Genomic DNA, 24,814 nt, shown 5'->3' on the forward strand with positions numbered 1-24,814 from the left:
GGGGTGTGTTAACTAGGGGGAGGGGTAGACCTGATTCTCCTCTCACCTGCCACGGTTATATACCTCTGTATCTCCACTGACCGCAAAGGAATTGTTCCTGATTTGTATCAGTGTGAGCGAGTGAGGATCAGGCTGATCTATCAAAAAATGGTGGTAAACAATGTTTTCAAATGTGCCCAGTTGCACTGACTTCACTCCAAATTGGAAACCTGTTGAGGGGAAATGCCCCAGTCCTTCCTCTAAACTGAGCCTCTGCAAGTCACTTTTGCTTTTATCCCATTGCTGATGTCTTCAGCCCACGCTGGTGGAACGTTTATAAAGCAATTTGGGATTTGGTGTGCTTGGCTGAACTTCTGGAACTCGTTTTGAATGGAGAGCACATCAGTAATGATCTGGTTTTAGCAGGGCTGGGAAGTTTCCTGCTAGCTGGGGAAAGGATGGAGAGCTGAAGGCTGTTAGTAAACATTTGAAATTGCATTCATTTAAATGTTTAGGGGTTGTGGATGGTTATTCAGGCTGGCTGCTTGTCACAGCCATAGCATCACCACTGAAACCATGACTTTTAGAGGGTTTTGATTAAAAAAAAAACTGGATGTTTTTTTACCCTGGCCAGCCTGCCATTGAGTAAGACCCCAGCGTGAAGTTTGACACACTTGGCTCTGCTAGTGCCTGATGTGTGTGCATCTCTGTCTACTTTGGCTGTCTGGAAGTCTGCATGGCCGTCATCTCCAGGGCACCTAATGGTGCCTGCCAGTGAGGTCTCTTGTAAAAAGCAGGACATTGATTTCTATTTTTCATAATTTCCTCATTCCAAACAACTTAATATTTTAAAATATGATTTGCAACGGTCTTTTAAATTAAAATGACCTCTTTTGCGTTTGGTGTGACAAAGCAGCACTTTATGGGCCAGTCCAAGGCTTATTTCGCTTTGGTTTAGAGGGGGCCTCATTCCCTCATTAACAGTGTTGTCAAAGTTAACTGCTTAACTGACCTGAATCTTCTAATTCCATGAGAGGGAATCTCCAGTGTACAGGGTGAGCAAGCGGAGTCTATCTGAGGGCACACTCATTTTATCCCAGCAGTACAGAAAGGCGACAGGTTCTCTGGAAACTGGCTCAGCCATAGTCCCTTAGAGGCTCTGGAACAAACTCTGTTGGCATTTTACACTGGTGTAAATCTGGAGTTACTCCGGATTTACTCTGGTGTAACTAAAACCTGAATGTGGCACTGTGTCATTAGTTCCACCCTGTGGATTCTCCCCAGAGTTTCTCCATGCTCTTCACTTCGAGGGTGCTATCTGCTAGCGGAGTGTCTTTGCAAAGGAGCTATGGTTTATCAGGTACCACAGTGAACAGCAGAGTAAGTTAGGTCCTCAGATGATGTGGGGAGGTTACCAACTTTCTCCTTGCACAAAACCGAACACCCTTGCCCCGCCCCTACCCCGCCCCTCCTCTGAGGCCCCGCCCCCTGCTCACTCCATCCCCCCTCCCTCTGTCACTCATTCTCCCCCACCCTCATTCACTCGCTCATTTTCACTGGGCTGGCTCAGAGGGTTGGGTGCAGGACAGGGCCGGTTCCAGACCCCAACATGCCAAGCGTGCGTTTGGGGCGGCATTTTGCCGGGAGGGAGGCAGGCGGCTCCGGCGGACCTCCCGCAGGCATGACTGCGGAGGGTCCGCTGGTTCCGTGGCTCCGGTGGAGCATCTGCAGGCATGCCTCCGGGAGGTCCACCAGAGCCGCGGGACCAGCGGACCCTCTGCAGGCACGTCTGCAAGAGGTCCCCCGGAGCCGCGGGACCAGCGACCGGCAGCGCGCCCCCTGCAGCGAGCCGCCCTGCTTAGGGCGGCGGAATTCCTAGAGCCGCCCCTGGTGCAGGAGAGGGTGAGGGCTCTGGCTGGGGGTGTGGGCTCCAGGGTGGGGCCAGAAATGCGGGTTTGGGGTGCAGGAGCGGGCTCCAGGCTGGGGGGTGGAGCAAAGGGGTTCAGAGTATGGGAGGGGACTCCGGGCTGAGGCAGGTGGTTGGGGTGCGGGGGAGGTGAGGGCTCCGGCTGGGGGTGCAGGCTCTGGTGTGGGGCCAGGCATGAGGGATTTGGGGTGCAGGAGGGGGCTGTGGGCTTGGGCTGAGGGGTTCGACATGTGGGAGGGGTCTCCGGGTGGGGGAGTGGGTTGGGGCACAGGAGGAGGTCAGGGGGTGTAGGCTCCAGGCGGCGTTTACTTCAAGCAACTCCTGGAAGCAGCGGCATGTCCCCCCTCTGGCTCCTACATGGAGATGTGGCCAGGTGGCTCTGCATGCTGCCCCATCCGCAGGTGCCGCCCCCACAGCTCCCATTGGCCGCGGTTCCGGCGCTTGTGGCGGGGGCAGTGTGCGGAGCCCCCTCGCTGCCCCCACACATAGGAGCCAGAGAGGGGACATGCAGTTGCTTCTGGGGGCCGTGCAGAGCCATGACAGGCAGGGAGCCTTAGTCCTGCTGCGCCGCTGACGGACTTTTAACAGCCCGGTCAGCGGTGATGACCGGAGCTGCCAGGGTCCCTTTTCAACCGGGCATTCTGGTAAAAAACCGTACACCTGGCACCCTTAATCAGACAGCCCTGGCTGCCTTAGCACATACCTCTCTCCTCGTGTCTTAACCTGGCAGATGAGATCAGCTAGAGCTTACAACGTCTTTGTGCATCTAGGGACAGGATGCTCTCAGCAGAAAGTTCTCAACCCTGGAATTTGCGCACGCTCACTTTATCTGATAACGCCCACGTTTGTTTATTTCAGGCTTTCTCTGTGGAAAGTCGTTGTGTGGAGGTTCATCTGTGGTAGGGGTGTTGTTTCATTTGCTGAGCTAACATTGAGTGGCTCGTGCACTGTACCATTGTTTTTATTGTAAAAGGTCTTGAAGTTGGACTGGGTTTTGCATAGAAAAAAAACACGACCAAAAGTTTGCTCAGCTCCCTGTCTCTGTACATCTCTGTAGTGCAGAGTTCCCTGTGCAGCCACAAGAAGTCAGGCACTCGGTGTTCTGGGGCTAGCGAGAGGAAGCAAGAGTTTGTGTGATGCACGAGGCACCTTCTCCTCTGGTATTCATGGGTCGTGAGTTTCTCTTCACTGGCACATTCACCGGTAGCTCAAACCCACAGGGAGTGCTTGCTGAACACAGTAAAGTTGGATTGTGTTTCACAAGCCTGGATTTTCTGTTAACCACCGCAAGTGTATGATTATAGGCTGAGGGTGAGGTGAAGCGAACGTTTGGTTATGAATACACACTTCAGGAGTGAATAAGCCAGTGTATCTGAAGAGGCACGTCTGCACTCCTTTTGTTCATGTTGTGAAGCACAGACAATCTTTGGCCTCTTCACCCTGATGTACCCTTGTGATGTGGAGGAACATCTACTTGGGGCTGGGTAGCTATCTCTATCCTGCATTTCAGCCCAGGTCTCCAGAAGTGAAAAGCGAGTACGTTATCTGTGCACTCTTGAGGCCTCTCTTTGTTTGCTTCATGAATGTTATTTGTGCTCTGATGGAGGGGAACTATTCATGTCAGACAAGAAGTAAGAGGAAACAAAATTGTGGAGAGTTGTCATGAAAAGATTCTGCAGGTGGGTTGTCAAGTGGCTCAGGTGCTGTATAATAGTTGTAAACAAGGCTTTGTGTGTTGGTGACTAGCTTCTTCTCCACCAAGAAATCTTGTTGGCTGCAATATTTGCTAGTTCAATTCATTTGGAGGAGTTACTCACCATCCAGTGGAAAGCAGGGAGAGCTGAATCACTTGGGCTGATGTATAGTTACTTTTCTTGGGGTGCAGTGAGCTTTTGCGGCAGCATCTCCCACTCCGACATTGCATGGTACTTTGCCTTGTGTGGGTACCTGCTAGTGCCAGGCTTGACTTGCACCTGATTTCTGCTGCCTGATTTAATATGGACCTAACGTCTAATGTAATGGGCCCAATGAGTTTGTAATCTATCATGCACTTCTAAATGATTGAAGTGATGGGATCTTGTCTTCATAGGGACTGCAAGAAATCTGTATCCCAAGGTTCTCTCTGCAGTTCAGAAGTGCTTGAAATACGGTTTTTAAAAACTTCATTCCCCTGCAGCTGATCACAACTCACTTTGGGGCTGAGACCAGATCCAGTTCTACTCAATCTCTTCATTTTGTTTATGGTGATGGTTCATTACTTATTTCACTTCTTTACCAAGTTTCTGTTGTGGTCAGTTTTCTTTGGGGGACAATATGAATTACACCAAGAAGGAATGGTTGGAAGTATGGCTACCATGACTTAAGGTGTGCTAAGATTGCATAACACAGCAGGAAGCATGTTGCCTAGTAGATCATGTTATCCTGGTTTCTTGAATAGATCTGTATAAAAGACTCCATATCAAAAAGGTAACAGGGCCAGCTTTTTAGAATGTGGCCTACCATTTTGCACCCCCGATTTCAGTTGCAAATAACTCATGGCACAAGTTTTCACCAGCATTTATTTTCAGGTGCAATTTAGATCACTCACTTTCCAAACTACAAAGATAACCATGTTTAAACATGATTGTAGCCAAACTATTTTAGAGCATCATTTAATTTTCCTTGTTCAGACCGAACAAAACATGTTTAAAATTATGTTAGGCCTGGTCTACACTTATATACTGTCTACACTTATATACTGTTTTGACTAGGAGTCTGGGTGATTGTTTTTTTAACCAAAATAGTTATACTGGTAAAAGTCCTAGTGTGGACACAATAATACTGGTATAAAGGTGCCTGATGCTGATCTTGCTTATTCCACTTCCGGCATGCAGAAAGTTCACAGAATCGTAGGACTGGAAGGTACTTCGAGAAGTCATCTAGTCCAGTCCCCTGCACTCATGGCAGGATTAAGTATTATCTAGATCACCCCTGATAGGTGTTTGTCTATACTGGTTATACAGTTATACTGGTATAAGCACGTTTATAATGATTAACTGTGTCCACACTAGGGGGCTATTCCCTATTGCTGGAGCAGTACAACTTTTAAGCATAGACAAGCTCTTAGATAACCACATGTAACCTGGGTATCTATATGGGTTCTCTAATCTGATATAACCTGCAATTTTTTCCTAGCCATACAAACACAACATGGTTTGGCCATATCCATCTTTCACTGTTCTGTTTAAACCTGTTTGTTTTTGTAGTGTAAATGGGTTGTAGTTCGATAAATACTCGGTCAGCGGGTGCAGCTGGGTAAGCGACTACAAAGGCTGGTGCAAATACAGAGGCTGGGTAGATCTGGAAATCTGCTACAAAAGTGTTTTCCTGGTTTAGTTATATGTGGAGTCACCACGGGAAATCTCTAGGGAGCCTACAAGGCAGACTGGCTTGGCCTAAGAGAAGGTTGACATGTGCCACGGTAGAGGAAACAAGCCAATGGATATTAAGTACTACATTGATACAACTAAAAGCATTTGACTTTTGACCAAGCCCAATTGGAATGTGAGTCTCTAGCAGGGAAGACTAATGCGCTCCGGAGGTGATGGGAATCGGCGTGTGCATTAACTCGCTCTGCTGGCTGGAGTGACATTAATGAAGGGATGCATTCCTTTTCATGCCGACAAGGAGCATTTCACAACTGTTCCTTCATTCTCTTTGAATGTGCCCAAGTCTCTCTCTCTTTTAGTTTGTTGTATTCCCTGGTGGCTGACACGTCAGACATGGGCTCATCACTAGGGCTTCTGAATAGAAACACACATTTCCCATCTGCACCAGGGGGCTTTTAGACATTGTGGTTTCTATAACAACTCGATGCAGTGCTTTCTAGGGTATTCATTTCTTTCTTGTTGTATGAGTGCCAAGACAGCAGATTAGCCTAGGCTTTGTGACTAATTCCCTTCTCGCTGATGCTGGTGTAACCCCAGCAAAGTTACACTTCAACACACCAATGTGAGCAGCATCAGAATCAGGCCTCATGTGTTTCCATAATCTGGCTGGGATTATAAAGAAGTCCCAGGAATATGGGTACCCAACTCACACTGAAATTCAGCGGACGGGAGGAATTCACTTGCATGACTCATCTCCATGGGGATGGCAGAGTGAACAACAAAGACACCTGTCCTTTTTAATGTTCCACGCTAGTCCGTTTGGTGTCCATGAGCCATCCCTGTCAGGCGAGACATAATGCCTTCTGAGGGAGAGCAGCATTTCACACCAGTTAGTGTCTCTCTCCTGTCTAGTGATTTACACAGCTATGGAGGCTTACAATGCAAAACACTCAATTACCACCTTCTAGTACAGAATACCGATGGGATAAGTGAGATTAATGCAGGCAGACACTTACAAGCATTCCTAAAGTCTAAAGGCTAAATGCATTCTTATACTGTAATTCTAATACCTATTTTAGCAACACTAACATGCAGGTGAACCAGACTGATTCCAGCTCTGTAGTTATCAGTATCCAGTTGAGACATGGAGACCTTGGCATGAGCTGGCACCTGGTCTGCCAGTCTCACAGGTGTCTATTGTCTTATACTGGGATTGTAAGTTCCGTGGGACAGGGACTGTCTTTTTGTTCTGTATTTGTACAGCGCCTAGCACAACGGGGTTCTGGGCCATAACTGGGGTCCCTACAACAACTGCATGGCCCCCTCGGCCCCCTTGTGTAACAGAATTACACCAGTCCCGCTGCCAATGGGCTGGCCAGACCTTCAGAGATGGACTCTGGGTTTGGCCCTTTAGGAAGCTCTACAACAGCAAAAACCAAACCAAAACAAAAAACCCGCCACACCCCACCTTAAATCGTTTCCCACCTTCTTTTTGGCAGCATCTTCCCCATTTATGCTGAGAATTAAGGCTGGGATTATGTCACAGAGGTCGTGGAAGTCAGAATCCGTGACTTCCATTGACGTCTGTGACATTTTCTGCCTAGGGCTGGAGCTCCCAGACAGTCCTGCCCCCGCAGCTCCCAGCCCCTACCCTTGTGGGGGGACCCCGCAGCTGCCCAGCCACGGCAGGTGGACCCCGCAGCTGCCCAGCTGTAGAGGGCTGGTGATGGAGCCCCTGCAGCTACCCAGCCACAGTGCCTGGCGGGGGGACTCCCTGCATCTGCCACTTCCTGGGGGTGAGGGGACCCCGCAGCAGTCCAGCCCCGTGGGCAGGGGGATCCAGGAGCTCCCACGCACTGCAGTGGTGGGGGACCCGGGAGCCCCAGCAGCAGTGGGTGCTGACCCCGCCTCTATCTTTTGTCAGGGATATTTTTAGTGAAAGTCAGGGACAGGTCACGGGCTTACGAAAAATATCCGTGACAAAAACATACTGATCATTTACACAAAATTCCATTCCCAGGCGATCAGGAGCATCGAACTGTGAGTTTGACTGTCCAATATTTATAATAAAAATACAAGGAAGTGCAAGAGAAAACACTGAGCATTTTCCTGGGCTTTGTGTTGGGGAAGTGAAGAGGCCCCAGCTGATAAATTGGTGTTTACTCCTCATGGGAGGTGCTCAGATATCACAGGGACAAGTGCCCACATAAAAACATAGACAGAATAAAGCAGAGCACTGAAGAATTAGCATGGAAGAGAGCAGGCACAATGGGCAAGCAATGCATCACCTCTCCCCTCCCCACCATGCCAGATACAAGCTTCTTGCCCTTTTCCTGTTGGCCTTTCATCATTTAGTCCTACCCTACTCACTAACCTCTTTCAGATCCCTCCTTCAGGCTCAGTGGTGCCATGAAGCCGGCAGAACCCTGATTACAGCTCGGCAGCATCAAGCTAGGGTGACTGCTACTCATCTGCTCCTTGGCCTCTGTTAAAGTACCTCCCTGCCTCTCCAAACCAGCACGCCTCTAGCTAAATACCGTGCATGCTGCCAGTCCGTGAGAAACAAGGCTGCCATCACGTTACTCTGGCACCTCATACCCCTTCATCGTGTCTGTTACACCTTGTCCTAAACCGCATGCGTGAGCTCTTGGGGCAGAGATTGTTTTACTACGTCTGTACCGCACCTATCTCAATGGGGCCTCAGCCTGCGTGGGTGCTATTATAATACAAATAAAAATGCTGTGCTGGGTGAGATGGCTGATTCCCCTAGCTGGCAGTCAGCTCGTTGGATTAATGTCTGGCCATGTCTATGCTATGGGCCTGTGTCGGCCTAGTCTCCTAGTATGGACGCAACAGATGCTGACAGAAGGAAGAGTTCTGTCGGTGTAGGAACACCACCTGTCCTGCCGGTTTTGTCAGCATAGCTATCTCACTAGGGGGTGTGATTTCATTTTCACACTCCTAGCTGACATAGCTCTGCTGGCCCATTGTAGACCAAGCCTAGGAATTGCCACTTGTGTCCATGCATCTAGAGACTGCCAGGAACATTTAATAAATAGAAATAGATTAAATTAATCATTGAACAGAATAGGAATGAAATGACCTTATCACTAAATCGGCTTGGAATAATAGCGATAGTCATGGTTAAATGGCCCTGGCTCTACCCAAAAGCTCAACTGCCTGATACAACGTGGCTAGGGCTACTAGGCAACATGGCACCATGGTAACCAAGGACAAGTTGCAGGAAAACCAAAATCTGCAGCTTGCCCAACCACCAAACCTAAAAGAATGACAGTTCTCACCCATCAGATGTGAATCCTGATCGACCTAGGGCAGTGGTTCTCAACCCATGGGCCGCGAGCTGCTTGCGGCCCAATCAGCACACAGCTTCAGCCCATGTGACGTCCTCAGGGCCATAGAGGTAGTGTAAATATCGTGTGGATGTGGCCCACGTAACACATTGAGAGCTACATATGCGTCCCACACTGGTAAATAGATTGAGAACCACTGACCTGGGGCTCTCCAAGGTTCAGCTGTAGAAGGTAGAAGGAAGTGCTTCAACTCTGAGTAATGGAGGCTTGAGGCCTGGTGAACTTGGCTCATTTTGTCAGTACGTCAGAGCTACCCCGCTGCTCACAAACATGGCGTCCAAGCTTCTGCTCTCCACCCACTCTGTGGTGGTGGAGAATTGGCTAATAGCATTTGAGCACACGGGTGTGAATTGCACTGTGAGTGCTCTCTTTGGACCCATCTGTTACCCCTTTGACTGACTGATCAGGAGAGTCGGGCCATCATTTTCTGTGAGGTTTTCACCCCTGACCTCTTCTGCACCCCATTAGCTGGACCCCAGAATCTCTCACTTTGTAGGGCTGGCAGGGGATCCAGGCCACTCAGAGCTCTTAAGTGATACATTAAGTGATATGGACTCACTTGTCCTGAGGTTTCATTCCACTCAGCCTGACCTTATCACGCAAGGTGGTAAAGGCAAGTCTTGCACACTCTCCCTAAGATCGGTCCTAACAGCCACACAGCTGCAAACATCATTTCCACTAAAGACACTGTCTAGAAGTTTTTGAACATTGCCAGTGTTCTGCCTCCAGTGTCAGGGTGAAGGAGGAGGAAGATGATGAAGAAGAAAGGAGGAAGATGTGGTGGGTGGGATAAAGGAGTAATTAAAAGCCCAAACTTTTGTTTCATTAACTAGAACAAATTCAAATTAACATCTGTGATTCTTGAAGCCTATTTAAATAGAGATTTTTTTTTTGTGGGTGCTCTATTATCCAGACACAGGTATTTAGTCTGTTCTTTCTCAAGTTGCCTGTAATGAGCGTAGGTGGGTATAGACGGGGAAAAAAAGCCCTCTTTCGTGGGAGGAAGCCGAGGCAGAGTCCACCCACATACTCCATTACGATATTCAAATGTCAATATATTTTTAATTGGTTTAGATGCCCCCTTCCCCCTGCAGCTGCTGCTATCAACTGCCTTTGGTAATTAAGGCCCTGTAAATAGATTTTACTGTAACTGATACAAGAAGGAAAATTGGAGGACCCTGTACAGTGTACAGGCTTTTCTCTCTTTTCCCTCTCCCCTCTTTTGGCTCCTCTTAGATCTGTGAGAGTTTTATCCTGTAGAGGATGAGGTGGAGAGACACAGAGAGTTCTGCCCAAAAGTCTGAAGCCCCAAAGCCAGGAGCTTTCTGCCAACTAGGAAATGGGGAACACAATAAGAGAGAGAAGAAAGGGTTATCGGGTATTGCTCAGGATCTAGCAAAATATACTAGAGAGCTAAGATATTCCCCTCCCAACGTGCCAAAGAGGGGGAGAGAGCTCCAAGATTTATTCCAAAGTCTGTCGTCGTCGTTTTGGTATGAAGCCAAAATACTGTATCTGTTTTTAGCCCCCTTTACAGGTTCTCTCTTTTTAATCTGTGTTTGGATTTAATGATGTTTCTTGGTTTTTTATTTATATCAGCCTGTTTGTTTATCTCCCCCTCTTTTTTCTTTCAGTTTGTGTAAAGGACGGACGCTCTACTCGGTGGTGAGAGACGCAAAGATTGTCCTGGATGTCAACAAAACGAGGCAGATAGCTCAAGAGATTGTGAAGGTACCGTATACCACGCGGGCAGCCTAGTCTCACTGGGTGAAACTCAGCCACTGCGCATAACTCGAGTTCGCAGCCCCCGGGTTTGTTAACACAGGCTTGAATGTCCACTCTTATTTGTAGCCCCAGGTTAGGAACTGTTGAACCCTGTTCCCAACCTGGGGCTCCAGCGTCTACACTGCATTATGCAGGCCCGAGTCCAACCACCCATATCCAAGACTTCCTAGCGCCCTCCAGAGGGCAAAGAAAGTCAGCCAGTGGAATTGTGGGAGGCTTGGAGCCTCCACCCCCATGGGGTCCTGGGACTCTGGGTCCAAGCCCTGGGTTAGCGCGATTTGTGTGTAGATGGAAGGAGGGTTAGGTTTGAGCCTGAGTTCAAACCCTGGGCTTACATTGCAGTGTAGACATACCCTTAGAGGCTAGACAGGATGATCACAATGGTCCCTTCTGGCCTTAAAGCCTATGAAACTAAAGTCCTACTTAAGCCCTTAAAATGGGGCTTAAGTGGTGCCTAAGTCTTGTGCTTGCTGTCTGCATGGTGGTGATCTTCACGCAACTTGACCAAATTCATCCTTAGTTTGAAAGAGAACAAATTATAGGAGAAATCTGAAATATCAGCTACTTAAGTACTGTCAGACAGTTCCTCAGCTAGTTGGAAGTTTGGATCTTACTGAAAAATTCTCCATTTTAGCTGTAATTGTTCATGCTCGCTGTCCAGAGCTTCTCTTTTTACATTATTAAAATCAATGGAAAATAAATCAGTGCAGCTACATTTGAGGTAGGCATGCATGTGTGTGGGCGTGTTCCAAAACCAGAATACAAATAGACTTCTCCTGCTCTCAAAATTGCTTCCACCTTTTGCTTTCACAGTGATAACTGAAAGCTCAACTTTGCCAGTTGAAACTTGGCCTATAGATAGTTCTCAGCGAGGAGCATGGTGGTGGTCAAGCTAGGGGGAAAATGGCTTGGAAACTAAAAGGTTATGTCTGCACTGGACCTGGAAGGTATCGTTTCCAGCTTGAGTTGAGATCTGTCAGAGCTAATAGACAACAGTCCGTGTCTTTGGCCAGCGCATGCCAAGAGACGTGCACTGAGAAGCAGAGCTGTAAAATAATGCATGTGTGTGTCTCCGGATGGGAGAGCTTTGAGAGGGATTTTTTTTTAAATGTGCTGCGTACGCTCCGTACGAAGCTTTCAGCCACGTGGAACTTTCTCTGGGTATGTCTGCACCGGAGCTGGAAGATGTAAGTTTCCAGCTCAGGTAGACATACTCAGGCTAGCTCAGATCGAGCAGCGTACTAAAAATGGAAGTATAACAGTGCGACGGGCTAGCCACCCCAAATACGATCCTGTCCAATACCCTAGGAAAGTACTCAGGCATCTGGCCCGCCCTTGCTGTGGCTACACATCTATTTTTAGCGTGCTGGCTCTATTACAGCTAGCACGCGTGTGTCTATTCAAGCTGGAAATTACACCTTCCAGCTCTGGTGCAGACATACCCAGAGAAAGTTCTAAACGTTTGAAAGCTTAATACTGAGCACATGCAGCAAACGTTTTTTTAAAATCCCTCTCAGTGCTCTCTCATCCAAAGAGATGCAAACGCACATTTACAGCTATACTTTTCAGTGCATGTTCCTTGCCATGTGCCGGCCAAAGATATTGACTGCTTCCTGTTAGCTCTGCCAGGATACAGCACTTCCAGCAGGACACCAAGCACTAATGGCCGACTGGTGCCTATCTCCTTACGTGTGTGTATACGGAGCACTTGCATATGCAGATCTCAAGGGCGACAAACTTTAAAAAACAGGTTGAGGGATGCAGTTCGGAGCACCTGTGTGTTTACCCCAGGTTCCCATGCGTTACTTGCTAGAACTGCTCGGCAATTTTTTGACAAAAAACATTTTTTGGTTGGAAAATGCTGATTCATCAAAATGAAAACAATGGGGGGGGGGGGAGAATTGGTGAGTTTCAGTAAAGTTCCTGTGCAAATCAGTTTCCAAATTGTCAGTATGTCCCAGTCTGACCTTTTTTTTTAAACAAAAAAGTCCCAATGTTATGTTTAAATGACTTTTTCTTAAGAAATGTATGTTAACTTACAGATTTTTTTCTCAAGTTTTTTTTTTAAGTTGAAATTGAAAGGAAATGTTTTCATTGACCTGATCTGAATTTTTGGTTTGTGAAAATGTTTGATTTTTGGCTTTTTGTCCCAATTCGAGATGGAAAAATTTCTCAAAATCTCAACTTCTCAGATGGTGAGAAAACTGTTTCCTGCCCACTGTGCTCCTGGCACCCTTCACACTTAAAGACACACATGTGTGGTACATGCAAACTTCCAGTGGTGGTTGTGGTTAGAGAGCTTGGCTTTTTCCTTTTAAAATAAATAAATTAAACTAACTCTGGGAACCAAAATGCAAAAACTGCATTTGTGCATCGCAGAGGCTGCTCAAGACAATCTGCCTCCCTAGGCAATACCTCAGTGTGCCACCCCCTCCAACCTCCTAGAATAGAATCATAGAATCATAGAATCTCAGGGTTGGAAGGGACCTCAGGAGGTCATCTAGTCCAACCCCCTGCTCAAAGCAGGACCAAACCCAGCTAAATCATCCCAGCCAGGGCTTTGTCAAGCCCGACCTTAAAAACCTGTAAGGAAGGAGATTCCACCACCTCCCTAGGTAACCCATTCCAGTGCTTCACCACCCTCCTAGTGAAAAAGTTTTTCCTAATATCCAACCTAAACCTCCCCCACTGCAACTTGAGACCATTACTCCTTGTTCTGTCACCTGGTGCCACTGAGAACAGTCTAGATCCATCCTCTTTGGAACCCCCTTTCAGGTAGTTGAAAGCAGCTATCAAATCCCCCCTCATTCTTCTCTTCTGCAGGCTAAACAATCCCAGTTCCCTCAGCCTCTCCTCATAAGTCAGATTTGCTGAACCAGGAGGGATGATGAGTGTCTGGGGTGGGGGCATGACAAGCCCTCTGATGGTTCTCTGGTTATGGTAGAAGGGGTAGGGGGGCGGGAGGTTGCAGTGCCACTCACTGAGGTTTGGCCCTGCTGTTGTCATGACAGAGGGGTGGCCAGGCCAAATCTATGTGAGCACGTTGCCATCTGGCACACCAAGTTGCAGTCTGCTCAGGTTTGGCCCAGCTGCCTAGTTTGCCTATAGCTAGAGCAGCCTCTGGTGCAATGTGGAAGTTGCACAGTTAAAATCACAAAAAGTCAGGAAATGCAAAGGTTGTTTCCTCTCCCTGTCCTGCCTGGGCTGCAGTGCACCTGTGTGGTATCTCTAGCCCTGTTTACTTTGTAGAACTTATACCTGTTGCAACACTCAAATGCATGTCAACGAGTAACATCTAGACTCTGCAGTGTAGCCCACGTCACGATAGGATCTTCACTTTTCTCTTCTGCTTCTGTATTGTCACTTGTGCCCTCTTAATGTTTTAATACCTAGTTTGGGTTTATTTAGGCCCAGATTCAGCAACTCATTTAAGCACATTCTGATCTTGAAGCGCCTTCTTAAGCCTTATTGAAGTCAATGGGATTTAAGCAAGTGCTTACAGTTAAGCACTTCTGTTTTCCAGAAGCTGGAAATGGGTGACAGGGGATGGATCACTTGATGATTCCCTGTTCTGTTCACTCCCTCTGAAGCACCTGGCATTGGCCACTGTTGGGGAGACGTGCCTGCAGAGGGTCAACGCCAGCAAAATGTCTTGCGGCTTGCAATCAGATTACTTTGATGGGCCGCAGTGCCCACCACTGATCCGGACTAATGAGTAGCTGTGTCACCCCTACCCTCTAACCTGGGGTGCCCTTTACAATGTCTTGCTCCTGTAGTCTCCAGTGTGGACTGCTCACAAACAGCCTTCTGTGTGCAAATCACTCCCAGCTATGTATGTGTGTGTGCTGCAGCCAGCCACCCCTTGGCTCTTACCAGCTTTGGTTATACTGCAGGGTGACCTCAACACACTCCCAGCCTTAGATTTCCCCCCAGACATGTAGTTCCTGTAGTGCCCAGCCCACTTCTGGACAATAAATGTTTATATAAAGTCCGTCATTTCATCAATAGAAATGACACGCACACATTTTGTTACCCCAAATGGAGTTTCCCAGAAACTTCAGTTTAAACAAACCAGATTAGATAAAACAATAAAACAAGTTTATTAACCACAAAGAGAGAGATTTTCAGTGAGCACAAGTAGTGAGGCATAAAAGTCAGAAATGGTTACAAGAAAAATAAAGATAAAACACACTTGGTGCCTAACTTAACAAACTATTTCAAACTCAAAGCAAAGTTTTCTGGCCACATGCTTTCAGCAGTCTTACTGACTGAACTTTATAGGTCAGGACCCCTTCTCCATTTAAATGGCTGCTTCCTTTGTCCCTTCTGGTGCAGTGAATCGACAGGTGGAGATGCAGAAAGGAGGGTCCTTTTTATAGTGTCAGTTCCCCTCTTGGAAAACATTCCCAGATGAGATTCAGGGGACTGAGTCTATAGGGAAGGATGTTCCCTGCTGCTTTTCCCTCACCTGTTTGAGCAGCCTTATGTTTCCCTTCCTGCTCAATGACTCTGTTTATTGCTTAAACTCAGTTTGGAACATGTGTTAAGAACACCATACAGCAAAATCTTATAACTTCACATACAATGTTGCCACACACATTTTATTAGGACAATAATGATCAGCAAATTATGAGTTTTAAAATCATACATCCCAAGGCATACTTTGAACAAAGATTATTACAATAGTATGTAGCGCGTGGACACAGGGTACATTCTGTCACAGTTCTCTAAACGCCCAGGCCTGATTTCCAGAGGCTGAGCATCCACAGCTCCCATTGCAAGTGAGGGGCCTCCCCCATCCTTAAATTATAGCTGCCTCTGTCCATGTGTCCTTGGCGTACAGGCCAATCTGTGTAGTGGTCGCCCACTGCAGGGGGGACACCATGCTGTATCACCAAACCTTTCAAGCTTGGCATGTTGTTCAGTGCAGCCTTTGCTGTACCTCTGCATTGCACTGAGGCTTTCCTCTCCAAGCCAGCCTAGAAAAGGCTCAGCGTAGCCTGGAGCGAGGGAGGAGAAGCGGCTCGGAGTAAGTCCAGACAGGGATCCCTGACTATACTGTATCAGTCACAGTAATTGAACGACTCTATCCTTTTAGTCGCCTTACTTGATTGAAGATCCTATAAGCTGATTGGATTATTGGGTGCAAGGGTTCCTGTTGTAATGTGATCCTAGCTAACCTCGGGCTAATTCGTTTAGAAAGCTGAGCCAGCAGGGGGAGCTGACTTTTCATATACGCAGGAAGCCTGAGACCATTCATGTAGTACTTAGCGAAGGATGCGCTTATCATTACTGATGCAAAGGTTGGCAGGAGCGGGGCTGTTGGACCTGGGATGACAGATGTAGGGGAGAGGTAGAGAACTGGGGCTGGGTGGTAAAGATGCTGTTTGCTAGCCCAGGGCTTGTTCCAGCTTTAGAGAACTGTCCTAGGCAATACGTTGGATAAATTCCTTCCTCCTAAACTGCAGCCACTGTCTGAGCCGAAGCAAACAAATGACGAAGAGCCAGGTCCTCCCCTCAGATACACACGCGCACAACCCCCAGTTTGAGCGTGCGTCTGAGAGGGAAGTTTGGGCCCCCAGTGCAGGTTCCTGTCCTTGAGTTTGGGAAGGATCTGAAATAACATGTCCCCGGTGTGTAAAACGATAATGCGCTGGCCGAACAGGGGTCCTCTGAAGTTTTACGTACGCAGCATCAGTGCTTTTCCTACAGGAAACTTTTAGCCGAAACCAAGGCTATAAATAACAACGCTCTGCAAAGCCACCTCTTCCTTTCATTGAGACCTGCTGCCTCTTTCATAAACACAGGGGCGGCCCAAAGGAACAGGGAGAGAATGACCCTTGCGCAGGCACACCCAGTGACTAAGCACTGACTTACCATAGAATGTCTGCTGTTGTCAACACACCATAAAATCACTGCCGTGCACCCCAGGCCAACTGTGACCAAGCCCAATTTCAAACTCTCACCCAAACGTCACCCTTTTTTGGGTATGGAACAAAACCCTAAGTCTGGACATCTTACCCAGCAGCTGAGTCAGAGAGGGCAGCTGCCTTCACAGTGCTTCAGTATGATCCTTACAGGTCCCAATCCCTGTGTCCTGACACGGATTTTGCTGACTTCGGTTCAAGTTTGGCTGAAAATATCCCTGAGGGATTTGGTCTATAATGAACAGTCATAGGTGGTGATGGTTTGCTTAAGGTAACGAACTTCTACTGCAGGGGTAGGCAACCTATGGCATGTGTGGCAAAGGCGGCACGCGAGCTGATTTCCAGTGGCACTCACACTGCCCGGGTCCTGGCCACCAGTCCGGGGGGCTCTGCATTTTAATTTAATTTTAAATGAAGCTTCTTAAACATTTTAAAAACCTTATTTACTTTACATACAACAGGAGTTTAGTTATATATTATAGACTTATAGAAAGAGACCTTCTAAAAACGTTCAAATGTATTACTGGCACGTGAAACCTTAAATCAGAGTGAATAAATGAAGACTCGGCACAGCACTTCTGAAAGGCTGCCGACCCCTGTTCTACTGCATGGGCCATTTGGAAGCTGATTGTCACTATAAGTGTGTGTGTGTGTGTGTGTGTGAGCTTGCATGCGTGCAGCTCCTAGCACAGTGATCTTGGTTGGGAGCCACTCAGTGCTACTGCAACAAAAACAAATTAATTTCTTTTCTTGCCCGTAGTTTTTTGGCAAGGTGATAGTAACGGTCATTCAAAAACCAGCTGGCATAGAATGTTACTACATGTGTTAGGGTGTGCAGGCCCCTCTTTGGGCCTGTAATTCCAATAATAATCGCCATGTTCAGCTAAAATACTTTGCACTTCCATGGTGTCTTTCATCAGCGGCTCTTGGAGCGCGTAGCACTGGGTGAAGTAAGCCTGGGTGGGCTAGGAGAGTGTCTGTTCTACAGATGGGGAAACTGAGGTATGGAAAGCAGACGTGTCTCGTCCAAGGTCCAATAACATGACACAGGTAGAAACCGGGATAGAACCCAAGTGTCCTGACTCTGTCCTCTGCTCTAAACAGTAGACCACAAAAGAGCTCATGCCTTGGTAGGCACCTGTTGTACACCTGGTGTGGGGTGGCAGAGGAGGGACTGTTTCATGGAGAAGCAACTGGGTTCTCCTTCCTTAAGCCTGTTTATGGATTCTTAAAGTGTCAGGTCTCTTTATGACTGGGCATTTCCCATGGCACCAGCCATCTCCTGCCACTTGGGCTCTGTGGCTTGGTCTACCCATAAAAGTTGTATTGACATAGCTACATTGGTGAGGGGTGTGAAAACGCCACGGTCCTGATTGACATAGCTACCATCCTCAGGAAGGGGAGTTCCTACCCAGACAGAAAAACTCCTTAGAACATAACTAGAGCAGCCATACTGCCTCAGACCAATGGTCCATTGAGCCCAGTATCCTGTATCCAGCAGTGGCCAGAACCTGAGCTTCAGGAGGAGTGAACAGACCAGGGAAGTTGGAGTGATCCACCCCCTCTTCCACGCCTGGATTCTGGCAGTCAGAGGTTTGCATTGCCCTGAGCATGGTGTTGCATCTCTGACCATCTTGGCTAATAGCTATTGATGGGTTTAACCTCTCTGAATTTATTTAGTTAGTTATTATTTTGAACCCAGTTGTACTTTCAGCCATCACACCTTCCCATGACAATGAGTTCCACAGGTTAATTGTGTGTTGTGTGAAAAAAGTCCTTCCTCTAGTTTGTATTAATCCTGCTGCCTATGAATTTAATCGGGTGACTCCTGGTGTTTGTATTGTGGGGAATTGTGTTCTGTCAGTGTGGGCCGAGTCTACACTCGGGGGCTATGCCAGCATGGCTATTCCAACATAGCTATGCCAGCACAAGCTCCTTAGTGTAGACATTGCCTGAGAGTGGGCTTCAGAGTGTGGGTTCTTCCAGACATGACATTTATAACATAACCTAGCGTCACAGCCCAGATGTCTTCATAGCACAACTCGGTCATTGGCTGGCTTTGACCATCTCGAACAGGCTCGCTGCAGGGAAGTTCTGATCTCCCTTCCCCCACTTCTTTACATCACTGGTGCTAATTATAATTTTCCACCACATAGGTCTCAATAGGAGACAAAGCTAAACCAAGCCTTTACAGGCCTCCTACGCTGCTATGATCGCTAGACCATTAGAAATTATTTCTAATTATTTCTAGACTAATCTTGGGGTGAAGGTAGAAAACATGAATTAATGATTCAGACAGGGATGGTGGTGGTGGAGATGGAAAGCTTTGAATTACCTTCCAGCTCCCCAAATCGAAAAGAAAATGAATACGGTATTCCTCATCCTCAGCAGAGGATTGCAAGAAAGTGAATGCGATTTGTTATGCTGTTGATTTTTTCTGCATAGTGAATTAATCAGGATGATGAAATTGCAACCAGCTTAGCAAATAGGCATAAAATGATAACAGAATGGCTCTTTTTTGACAGCATCCAGCCAAGGATCTCAATACACTTTGTAAACATTAATTGATTCTCACAGCACCCCTGCGAATTCCTGGCTTATCCTAGTCATCCCCATTTTACAGATGGGGAAACTGAGGCAGGGAGCCTCCAAGTGACAAGCCTATGGTCAGACAGCGAGTCCTGTGCAGCACAGGGAATAGTCATTCCCTCACGTGCCTGGATGTCTTGTGACTACCTAAGGCAGAATGGCTCCTGGAGCTTTTCCTGGGGCAAGGCAGTTCCTCGCTGCCCTTACACAGTGGGCAATGGCCAGTGGGCATGACTGAACAGATAGTAACTAATGAAGCTGCCCCTCTGCATGGCTGCACATGGCCCTGGCTGCAGGCTTACTGGTGCACTGTGCGGGAAGAACCGTTCCATTCCCTGTGTCCCCTAGGGCAGAGCTCTGCTGGGGGTTCACGCTCCTGCTGATTAGAGCTTTAGGGTGCAGGAGTGGGCTGTGGAGGGCTGAGTGGATCCAGGCTACCTGAAATCTTAGTTGCACCCTGCTCGTGCTTGCACTCGAGCATCACGGCCCTACGCACCCTGCTGTGTGCCGCCCAGGGAACGTGTGCAGGGCAGGAGCCAAGGCCCAGGGGTGAAATGATGTCATGTGGTTTTCTCTCACAGCTGAAATTCTGTTTTGCAAGCAGAAGGGTGATCCAAATGTGTGAGCCCCCACCCTTCCTGGACCCCTCGCTTGAACTGGCCCAGCTGCCTGGAAGTGACGGAGCACTCACGTCTGAAATCCCTTCCCCTCTCCTTGCGTTCAGTCCATTTAGAGATGGTACTGGAAGCCATCCGTAACCATGCTGCATGCTGGCACGAGCTGGTGTTGTCTCTTCAGGGATTATGCTATTCCAGTTGTTTGTGTCTCCCATCCAGTTCCTTCTCTCTCCTTTCTTGCAGGGAATGGGGTACCTGCACGCCAAGGGGATCCTTCACAAAGACCTCAAGTCTAAAAACATTTTCTATGACAACGGGAAGGTGGTGATCACGGACTTCGGTCTCTTCAGAATATCGGGAGTTCTGCAAGCAGGCAGGTAGGCTGTAGCTGAAGCCTGTGGGGTGCTGGAAATGCTCCTGTGGGTGTTAGTCCTCCACACCGTCGTTTGTCTCTAGCATCTTCCAACCCATCTTCTGTGCCAAAGAGTAACCTTCCTTTCTCTGCTAATACCGTCCTTATGGGACAGGCCCAAGGAGGGGCCACGGACCCACACAGGAGTCAGCCATGGAGAAGTGGGTTTGGGGTGCTGTAGCCTTGCTTTGGCCCGGGGGAGCTGTGGGGCTGGCTCAGAGAATTACCCTCCTCTTCCTTGTGTCCCTTTCCCCCTGCAGGGACACGGTTTGGTTTCTGGGATCCAGAGTGCAGGGTGTTGCCAGCTTACCAAGAATGGCCTTTTGAGTCAGTGCCTCCAGCCTGTTACCGAGAGAGTGGTGGAGGGAAGGGCAAGGCAAACCACTCCCTGGATGGAATGATGCAGTGGCAGCTTAAAACTCCCAGCCATCCTGCAGAGGGGATGATTTTGACCCAGAATTTTTCCTGGGGCAGAAGCCATTGTGACTTGCTCTCACCTGCTTTCTCTTTTGGTAGTGATGTACCAACAGGAGGAGAGGGCTTCTTCATCCCTGAGTTTAGGCTGAGCTGGCTGTTGCTGTTGCATTGAGATAGCAAAATCTTGCTTTCATGAGCGCCGTGTGATGGATTTGTAGTTAACCCCCAAAGCAGGTGGGCGCACACTCAGAATTCAAGTCTAGATACCAATTCAGATCGCAGCCCAGAGCTCATAGGTCTGTGGACTGAACATGGGCCCAGTTTTGAGCAAATGGTCCAGTTTATAGTTTCAGGTCAGAACTGTGTGAAATGGGCTTCCTGTGATTTTGGTGCTGTGACGGAGGGCATTTCATAGGGACATCGTGTCACCTGTTGATGTGATGATAACACTTAGCATCTTTAAAGCCTGTTAATCAACCAATCCTCACAGCTAGAACTGGGGGACATTCTTTGGACAAATAATTTAGTTGCTGAGAAATGCAGTTTTGGATCAAATTTGCTGAATAATTTTGGCCGGGCCTAGATTCACAAGGGACTTTGGCTTGTCACCATTCACAAGACGGGAGGTGTTGGTGGTGGTGTCGCCCCCCCACCCCTTCCCCTTATAACTTGAGCCCAGTGACACTCACCTGGAAGGTGGGCACCTGGGTTCAGGTCCCTGCTCTCCCAAGTGAGTGTCCCACACACTGAGCTGAAGGTTATTCGGGTGCCAACACTGCCTCCTCCTTCGCTTTCATGAAAAAGGTTAAAAAGGCTAAAGGTTTTGTTCAACTCAAAACTACATTTTTCCAAATTTTTGATTCGACAAAAATTCCCCCAAAATCTCATTTTCACCCCAAAAGAACCTTCATTTAAAAAAAATGCCAGTGAACCAAAAATCAATGATTTGCACAGCCCCCGTGTTGAGGAAGTCGTATCCTCCCCATTTCACATGTGGGCTATTGAGGCAGAGAAGCTATGAAATGTTGATGGCCATACAATGAGTCAGGGGCGGGGGCTGGGATTGGGGAACATCCTCACTCTCAATCCTCAGCTCAATTCCACTAGCCTGCGGTCGGTATCCTGCCTCACCCAGCCAAGAATCCATGTGCTGCAGTGATTTACCTGTTCTGTCCCACCGCTCCGGTTCCTATATGGAATCAAGTGATCAGACTCCTCCCTGGTGTTCCTTTCTTAGCCAGAGCCTTGGGAAATGTGGTGCTAATTCTGGAGCAGGAATATTTTTGCGTGCTGTCCGAGGCTGCACTGGGGACATTTCAGTCTGGCTCAGCCACGTCACAGAACTGAGGCTGTGCGGCTCTGGGTTTGGAATGATTTCAGACTGGCTCCAGGAGAAGGGTTTCGGCTCCTTGCTTTGGCAGTTGGATTGCTTTGCTGGTTTTAAGACTGGGAACCATGAGTTATAATAGAGCAACTGGAATTTTGGGCCAGAATGTTGGTGGGGGGGGATCCCTCGGTGGCTTCAGTGTTACCTTCAGAAGAGGACACCTCATGGACAGGTGTTCATCCATTATAGCTCCCAGAGGTAACGGTTCTCTGCACTCTCCCCCTTAGCATTGTGTTCTCCAGAGAAGTGGCTTCGGCTGTTTTATTTATGCACCTGATGTGCAGCTGCTGCAGTCTGTCCCTGCAGATGATCTCTTCTCTGATGAGAAGCACCAGTCCAAACAGGACTGCAGTGCTGCTGCAGCAGCTGGTTCCCTTCGCCTGGGCCAGAAGAGCATAGAACAAAGTCACTTCCAAAGTCTTCCTCCCCTGATCTCTTGGTCCTCTATCGAGATCAGCTCTAGGCCAGTCTATGCTGCCATCAGTTAAGATAAGACCAGCTGAAGGCAAACTCCACTTCAGGTGCCTCCTAATTTAGATTTAATTTGTTGTATTTTTAAAAAATTCTTCCTATATTAAAAAAAAAAACCCCAAAGAAACCCCCTCAGTATTGTAGAGATTTGTTGTGGTTAATTATTGCTTTATTGCAAAGCCACCTGTGAGATAAGCGGCATATTTTAAGTAGTTTTTAATTATAGTGTGTCAAAGTCAGAGGATTAAAGAAAGAGATAATGGGCCACCTATTTCTATCCCCCACCCCTCTTGCCAGTGTATCCATTGTCCAGTTAAGTGGTTAACTGTGCGATGAGCATTTTTCTTACCCCCTGCATAATTAGATCATTGCCAGTTTTTAGCACAGACATTTCCCAAAGCTTTAAAAGTCCTAGGAGTACCGCTGTTTTGGCACTTTCCACACGGTATCTGCAAATGTGATACACTGGCCAGTGGTGTTTCATGTCCCCCTTAAGTGGCTGCACCACTAGAAGGTAACAACTTACTACAGCTATCTGCTAATGAGCTTGCTCATTAGGCTGAAGTGGTGGTTATCTGTGTCCTCAGACCAAGGATTCCGAGTTCAAATCCTACTATGATTACAAGGGGTGGTTACAGAATTGATCCTCCACACATTGGCTTGTTCTGATTGATGCTTTGTCTTATTCTTTTTAGATAGTTCCTGACCCCAGTGCAGTCCACCCCTTAGACCTTCACACTAGGTGTTCTTCCATCCCTTGCCTGGGAGGCTGATGCCTTGGAACACAGGGTATGTTAAAATAGTGCCCAGAGTTAGGGTGACAAACAGTGTGTACACCTCCTCCTGGGATCTGGAGGTACCGCACACAAACACAAACTGAGGATGTAAAAAGCAACAGAGAGTCCTGTGGCACCTTTAAGACTAACTGAGGATGTTTGACCTTGTTGGCGGTGACCGGACAACAGGTGAAGAAGTTAATATTGCACTGATAGATGAATCCAGGACCATTTACTCAGTGTCTTTCTTCCCAAATGACAGGTTTCAGAGTAGCAGCCGTGTTAGTCTGTATCCGCAAAAAAACCAGGAGTACTTGTGTACTCCTGTTCTTTCTTCCCAAAGCACTTCATAAGCTGTACCTGTCTGTCAAGGCAGGGATGCCGCTAAGCAATAAGAAGGGATGGAGGGAAGTTTCAGCCAGGACAACAGAACAAACCCGCTTTTCCGCACTGTGGGATTTTTAATGCCCATGCAGAGCAGAGACAAAGCCTTCACTTCTAAAGGCATCAGCTGAAAGACCTACACACAATATACTCAGTGCATCATCCTGGGAGAAGGAAAGGCTCCCAAGATCCCAAGCATCCTGTTTTCATTAGGGCTGCGTGACTTCATACCAGAAGACTGGACAACGAAGCTTCCAAGGATGGCCAGATCTTCAGAGCAGATCCTATGGAGATGAAACACTTCTTCGTTCCTCTGAGGCCCTCCCACAGAACAAGGGACTAATATCCAAAACGGTTTGAATTCCATGCCCTTTCTGAAGGCGCAGGGTGACAAACCTCTCTGCCTTCCAGGACTTACCTGGACATTTGCCCTCAAGATGTGGCCACTTGTACGTGCCCTGAGGTGGTACTAGAACAGCCTAACCTGCTCCCTGAGGCAAACGGGCTTGATCTCACAACCATGTCAATACTGTGCCCTGTGACTCAACGTGGGCGTATCTCAAGTGTCTGCAACGTGGCTTTGCAAACATCTGTGCCAGCGCAGCCCACCCCCACTCCCTGCGTGACTCAGGCATGCCAGAGGGCTTCGGCACCTGGCGCTTGCTGCTGTTTGAATGCCCTATTGTGTTTGCCTTTAGCGGGCTCTGCTAATGCACCTATCAACGCGCATCTTCTCGTTTATTTGTTGTTGTTGTTGTTGTTTTTCTTCTGCGAAGTAAATTGCAGGTTTCATTTGCCGAGGGTGGTGTTTTGACAGAGCCGAAAGGAGCAGGGAATGCTAATGAGTTGTGGTAGGAGAGGGTCCTTCCAGTTGGTGTTCAGTGACTGCATGAAAAGAGCCTTGCCTGACTTCTCTGTTCCCCACCCCGCAGTTGTTGTTTGCGTTGTGGTTGCACCGAAGGGCTCCAGGGAAGGATTGGGAGCCTGAGCAAACACTTGTTTAAAAGACAGTCTCTGTCCCAATGAGTTTACAATCTAGGTTATTACAAGTGCACAGCAGGTGGACAATCAAACAGGACTGGAAATGGAGGATAAGCTCAGCTCTGTGGGGAGTGACAGCCATTTCCTATAAATTTGTACAGTGCCTGGCACAGCTGGGCCCCAACTTGGTCGGTCTCCACACACTGCCACAATATAAATGTTAAATAAGAATAGCAGGGAGACAGTGAGCTTTGTGCTACATAGCTGCATAAGATGGCTAGGTCCCTGCCCCAGAGGGCTTTCAATATAGTTCAGGCACCAAGTCTCTCCTCGCGTGCACCACTAACATGCAGCCCAAAGGTTGGTTCTGAATTAATTCTCTATTCTCAAAGGTATGAAAAACATCCAATTACATAGATCTAC

At 47.9% G+C, this 24,814-nt stretch overlaps 1 protein-coding gene across 2 annotated transcripts in view; it reads left to right on the forward strand.

Moving 5' to 3' along the window:
• KSR2 (kinase suppressor of ras 2) overlaps window positions 1-24,814 on the forward strand; it is a 265,078-nt gene that overhangs the window by 217,569 nt on the left and 22,695 nt on the right. For both annotated transcript variants that reach the window (XM_039505836.1, XM_039505837.1), the window contains exons 16-17: window positions 10,280-10,376; window positions 19,807-19,940. In XM_039505836.1, the coding sequence (XP_039361770.1) occupies window positions 10,280-10,376; window positions 19,807-19,940 (231 nt within the window). The remainder of the gene's footprint in view (window positions 1-10,279; window positions 10,377-19,806; window positions 19,941-24,814) is intronic.

This window comes from Mauremys reevesii, linkage group 18 (assembly GCF_016161935.1).
Source record: "Mauremys reevesii isolate NIE-2019 linkage group 18, ASM1616193v1, whole genome shotgun sequence".
In the NCBI taxonomy this organism is placed as follows: Eukaryota; Metazoa; Chordata; order Testudines; family Geoemydidae; genus Mauremys; species Mauremys reevesii.